Source organism: Oncorhynchus gorbuscha, linkage group LG13 (assembly GCF_021184085.1).
Source record: "Oncorhynchus gorbuscha isolate QuinsamMale2020 ecotype Even-year linkage group LG13, OgorEven_v1.0, whole genome shotgun sequence".
Taxonomy (NCBI): Eukaryota; Metazoa; Chordata; class Actinopteri; order Salmoniformes; family Salmonidae; genus Oncorhynchus; species Oncorhynchus gorbuscha.
Genome location: NC_060185.1, coordinates 51,080,379 through 51,086,716, shown reverse-complemented (window position 1 = coordinate 51,086,716; position 6,338 = coordinate 51,080,379). Strand labels below are relative to the sequence as shown.

General features: G+C 40.9%; 1 protein-coding gene across 1 annotated transcript; it reads left to right on the top strand.

The window, feature by feature from the left end:
• The first annotated feature begins 220 nt into the window (after window positions 1–220).
• Window positions 221–6,083, top strand: LOC123994002 (neurogranin-like). The gene is made up of 3 exons (XM_046296484.1): window positions 221–434; window positions 2,132–2,339; window positions 4,186–6,083. Exons 1-3 carry the CDS (start codon window positions 420–422, stop codon window positions 4,239–4,241), a joined length of 279 nt encoding a protein of 92 aa, XP_046152440.1. The 5' UTR covers window positions 221–419; the 3' UTR covers window positions 4,242–6,083.
• Window positions 6,084–6,338: the final 255 nt, after the last annotated feature.

The window sequence follows — 6,338 nt, the reverse complement described above, 5'->3', positions numbered from 1 at the left end:
CCAGACACCATGTGTTAAAGTGGACATAACTTACATTTATCACTTAAAAAGATTTTTGCAATGTGCGAGACCCTTCGTTGATGACTTTGTCATATACTGTACTTTGAGGTCAGGTAAGTCTTTGAGGTGAGGGGTACAGTAGGTCTGTGGGAGCAGAGCAGGTTATCAACCTTAATGAGACTGGGAGGATAGACCACATGGTTTGTGTGCTTGCAGGGGGTTGTTTCACACTCTCTCTTTCTCTCTCCCACCCTCTCTCTCACACACTCTATGCAAGCTAATACTAGGGAGTGTCTGTTAGTGGGAACGAGACGTTCCCGTTCTATTGAGGCACGAGATACATCTTTCTCGGTCAAGTACAGGCAAAAGGCATTTTAGGTCAGTTCATCCGAAGACTGTCATCTCTCAGATTGCTCATCATGGACTGCCACATTGTGAGTACATGCTTGAAATGAATTGTATTGCTTAATATACCGAACCCATGTCTAACAAGTAATTATACAAAACTATTCCTTCCTTACAGCTTTTTAACAGCATTACAGCGTTTTTATATCATTCTAATTGGGTGATGGATTTATTAAAAGGCTTTTATATATGTGTTGAACGAGATTTATATTTTAGGAACCGTCAGAAAATAATTTGTTTCCTTATTATGGTCTTTTGGCTTGCTTGTTTCATCAGCCCTGAAAACTCCAGCTCTGATCTACCTGGTGTCCACTGCACCTGCTTCTATTTTCTTCACAAGCCAACTTTGGTCCTATATTATTTGCGTATGGATTGGTTGAAATGCTTTAAATGAACACTTTATGAATATCTATGGTAGAATGATATTGATAGCCAGAATGAGTATATAGGTTGTTAAAAGTAGGAGTATGTTTCTTTGTCATTTGAGCTCATTGAGCCCATTTGGGGTGGCAGCATAGCCTAGTGGTTAGAGCGTTGGACTAGTAACCGCAAGGTTGTGAGTTCAAACCCCCGAGCTGACAAGGTACAAATCTGTCGTTCTGCCTCTGAACAGGCAGTTAACCCACTGTTCCCAGGCCGTCATTGAAAATAAGAATATGTTCTTAACTGACTTGCCTGGTTAAATAAAGGTAAAATTAAAAAATTTAAATTAAATTGAGATGACACATTTAGAGCGTACTGTAGATTAACCCCTTGAAGAGTTAGAGAAACCTCACGATGGAACGAAAAACACTCCTGTCTTTCTGCGGCTGTAAGATATGGGAATGTTGGCATCCTACTCAGCCGTTAGACCTGAAACTAATGAATGCTATCTGTAATAGTGGGTGGTCACACTCCCACGCTAAGGGGTTTCACTGAGGACACTCTCAAATGCATCTCTTTACAGTACAGTGGGCTTTCTTTGTTTTGCCTATGCACCAAGAAAAATGAAGAGGGGATGAGCAACTGGTGGGGTGCAGCTGACGTGTGTGGATGATTGCTGACAACCATGTCGCTGTTCGGTAACCACTTGTGAATAAGGACAGTTCTATGTCACCCACCCACCCACCCACCACTCACCAACCCAGCTTGGTGTATTCTGCCAATGATACGCTACAAGGTATACAATGGGGCTGTCTTTGTGTTATGAGAGTGTCAGAGAGAGAGTCTGAGAGATCTAATGTTGAATTCCCTTTATGTTCTTCTCACTCTTGATGGACAGTCTGACTGACTGGCCACTTTTGAACTTGGGGATCACTTTGAAGCAGAGAAACGTATTTCCTTTCTGTGCATGCTGTTCGAGTGTCAGGTTCAGCAGTGTGGGAACATTGTTTACATAGCAATTACGCCGTTCCAGTTTAGCAATGGCAGAAGTTAAGGCAATAGGTGTGAGGAAAAACAACAGAGAAGATAGAGCTTCTTTCCGTAGAGTGACAGTGTGATTTAAGGGCCACCTAGACTTAAGCCCTTGGACCCTTTAGGACCCTGAAGATGCAATTGAGGTGGATATTTCACTATCGTTGACAACGATAAACAGGCTCATCTCCACTGCTGCTGTCCTCAGGCGGATTTAGTAATTTTGGGCTCCTAGGCAGAAGATAATCTGGGGCCCCTACTCATGCTACATTACCCCAACCAAGCCCCCTCTAAATCACCTAACTTCTCAGATACACTTGTCCTCCTATAGGAAGAATGCAGCCAACCCCAGGAGGAGGAGGACATCATGGACATACCTCTGGATGACCCCGAGGCCAACAAGGCAGCTGCCAAGATCCAGGCGGGCTTCCGTGGTCACATGACCAGGAAGAAGATTAAGCCTTCTGACAAGCCTGAGGGGGAGGATGAGGAAGTGAGCAGCAGTGGTGAGGCCCTCAACGGAAACCAGGGGGACACAGGTCAGTGACACTAGTGTCCCCTGACACACACACACACACACACACACACACACACACACACACACACACACACACACACACACACACACACACACACACACACACACACACACACACACACACACACACACACACGTAGACCCAAACCGGTTTAGACTGGTATTAGCCTTGATATACCCCTCAGGACTAGTCTGGTGTAGGCCTGTGTCATCAGTAACAGTTATACACAAATGATTGCAGTGTAATCTTCAGCTTGTACACTTTCACTTTGGACATTGGTTATGGTTCTGATGCTTGTGTCCCTGACATCATGTACATCCAGATTTGCACACTATTAGCAAAGTAACAGGACGACCATTTTGTGTCCATAACAATATTAAATGCATTTATTGATCTGTTTTCAACATCAAATGCATACATTGTATGCATAATTCAGGGACACATGAAGGACCGCCATTTAACACAGCTTGAGAGCAATTTAAGAGCCATGCATAATTAACGGGGTCTAATAAAGCTCATTAATGAGTTATTTCAATGTAAGTCATTTGACACTCCATAAAGGCTGCAGTGCATGATTGAAATCTACAACGGACGTCTTTATGAGGTGATTATTAATGAATAGCCCATTAGTTATATTGTCAAATAGATGGATGCATTCTAATAAGAAATGTTGATCACAACTCAAGACGTGTGAGAGGGTGTCGGTGCCCAGAACCATGGCAAATCTTATCGAGATGTTCTGCGATAGTGTTCAATTATAAAGTGAATGACATGTCTTCCTATCTAATCAACACGTTTTGTGGTGAAAATATATTCAGGGCAAAACTGCACAGTTTGCACAAATACATGTTGAAATTGCCACAGTATTTTCATAGTTGAGCTCCAGGACATTTTTTTGTCCGTTTCTTTTTAAACATATCAGCTACTGAAATGTATGTTCTATGGCGGGTGACTAAAGCCTCGAGAATACTTCCAGGAATCAAAAAGTGTACAATGCAGCTTATTTCACATGTTCCTATTCCAGGGGCAGAGTATACTATATTAGTGTGTTACGCACATCCCGAATGCAAAACGCATTTGACTTATTCGTTGTATCGTACAGCAACAGCACATATGAAGCAGGCAACCACCACTTCACTGGTTCGTCCTTTGTTTAATAAAGAAAAGGGACAGGACATTTTGTGGCGTTTACAGTGTTTCTTGTGTCTGTTCTATTTGTTTGTGTTCATTTTTGTGTTGAGTATGTGGAAACACGGGACAGCGGTTAGAATATATTCCAGGTCCAGTTGTTTCACCTTTACAGGACTTGAATTGGGTTTAGCCACATCCTTGAGAAATGACCGACAAACAACTTTCCAATTCAAGCCATCTCTGAGCGTCACCAACCCCCAACCCAGTTCTTGGTTGCCAAGCATCTTTATGTAGCAGTGTTATTTTTAACACCAGGTGCCTTATACCTCTGAGACACAGTAGAATTAATGTTCTTTGTCGTAGAGGCATGGGCCAGCTAAATCTCTCCCCTCTTGGAGTAGCCTCTGCTTTTCACTTGGGTTATTGGTAACACATCCGATGAATACGGTCTTTATAATGCATTATAAGCTCATTAATAACACGTGAGCTATGCATAATGCTTTATAAGGAGGGTATTCATAGGACGTGTTTCACCAGGATCAGTATTACCAATTGAATCATTGGCGTATGTTTTTAGTACTATTGTGCTTATCACAACCTTTTGTGAGACACCTCAATCTTGCGCATGTCATTATAGCCTTGCTGAGTAATGGCAAAATGAATTCTTCATCCCATCTGCAGTGCTCAATTCTGCTTCTTCTTCGGTCTGTTTTAGTATCAGGAGGATCAGAGGGAGTAGAGAGAGATGACACATCTGTGCCGGAACAGTGAAGCCTCTGACCTCGATGAAGAGAAGAAGAAGAAGATTTTTTTTTTAAAGAAGAAGAGGCATGGCTGTGGCTGTACCTTTTTTTGTTCCAGGGGAGCAACTTTCTATGTAACACAAAAAAAAGTTTAAAAAGTTTAATTATCCAGATTTTGGGATGGCATCTGATTTGTGAACTCTTTAACACTCCTGCGTCTTTGACCCAAATTTGCATCTCTCACTGCATGTACTTGTGAAACTTCTGGTAGTGTGCTAGTCTAGAAGAAGATATGCGAGGCTGATAACAATATTTTCTCATGCTAAACAGGGCTGATTTGAGTCGAATATAAAGTTTGTGTACAATTATGCATTATGAACGCACGTCAACCGCTGGAATGCTTGTTTCTGCATTGTTTCAGGTGCTTGTATAATTACTATTTCATTATTTCTGGTGTACACAATATCGCTAAAAGGGAGGTAGGTACCCTAATGGGTTATTGGAAGGCATACTATTTCAGTTGATAATTAATGTATTGTTATTTAGATTTGTAGTCTTTAAGTGTTGTGCACAATAATGAATAATGGAATTACTTTCACATATTAGTCAGCGTCACAGTTTTCTCCAAATCAGATCTTCCAACACAGTAAGCATGCAGTACTATAGTTTATTTGCAGATAGTAGTACTCACGTTAAGCTTTATCTTTAGAGAAATCGAGTCATATCCTCTGCTAAACTATTGACCTAAATCAGGTGGTATTATTATCAGGAGTTGGAACCAAAATTATTTTCCAATCGTTTCGTTCTGAACAGAACCATCATTTTTTACAGTTCCATTCCACTGTTCCGACCTGAAACATGAAGGTCAGAACCGGATCTTACCCCAAAAAAAGTACCCGTATATATCTTTCATTTCTGTTCTTTTATAAACCTCTGAAATATATATATTTCTACATTTACTCATTATTTATTAAATTACTTCACCAATTAGTGTGGATAGAGCAGCTTGCTATGGAGCGGGCAAGCTATGGTTGTTTTAGCTTACGCAGCCTAGGCAGCCGTTAGACTGGGCTACAGTTGTTAACATGCACGATGGACGGTCACATGTAGGGGCATGAGATGGAACTGAAATTTTGCAGCTGGGGAGAGAGCGGGAAATGCTGGAGGGGGAGGCTTGACTTGAAGCGCTGGGCATTATTATGAATGCATTATCTGAATTAGGGCCACATCATTATTCCTACAGAGGAGCGGTTTCTATGGAGGAACTTTGAATGTCGTTGAACTTCCGAGCGTTGGCTTAAAGTTAGACCAGAGCTAGCTAGCTAGCTTTCTAACAAGTTTGTGTGTGCAGAGTGGCACCAGAATTAAAAAAAAAAAACATCACACCTTTTTTTAGTTAATAAATCCACTGTGAAACGGGATAGTATCTCTAACTAGCATTGAGAAAGTGAATTCATTCTTCTCTAATTATAAATCTGAATTTCTGAATCACGCTTGTAACGTCAGTAGGCTACAGTAGACTAAGCTTCGAAGGGAGAGGGGCAGGTTGCCTACACATGCAGACACACTGGTGAAGATTTTCAGCTGGCAGGCAGACACTGGAATATGAAAAAAATGCCTGCAATGTAAAATAACGTTATTAACCGGTCACCATGCTTTTAAATGAACTGTCCTGTTCCAGAACGGTATAGATCACTTTCGTTCACAGTTCTGATCCTGTTCTTCAATTTGTTTTTGTTATTTTCTGGTTTTCAGTTCTGTTCCCTGAACCGCTACCAACCCCTGATTATCATCATGCTTCATGAACAGATTGAATTAAATAATTGTAAAGGAATAACAGTTGTAAATCAATAAATCCATATCAAATGTTTGTGTAGGACATCATTTCAGCTGTTCAGAGCACCATATATATTTCATGAGTAATCTATAATTCATAACAAAAACAAGTCTTGACCCTGACCCTTACCCACTCATGGATATGGTGATGGGTGTTTGAAAAAGATGAGTCATTTATATGTAGAAACAGTCATTAACACTTGACCCGCAAATGACTGTATCCAAGGTTATTGAGCTACGATTCTGGAATGAATCAATAATAACAGCAGAGTCTTCAAGCTCTATCAAC

Excerpts from the sequence above, each read along its gene's own strand:
- LOC123994002 (XM_046296484.1), top strand. Across the intron at positions 2,340-4,185 it reads CGGAAACCAGGGGGACACAG|TATCAGGAGGATCAGAGGGA; the intron begins GTCAGTGACACT and ends GGTCTGTTTTAG.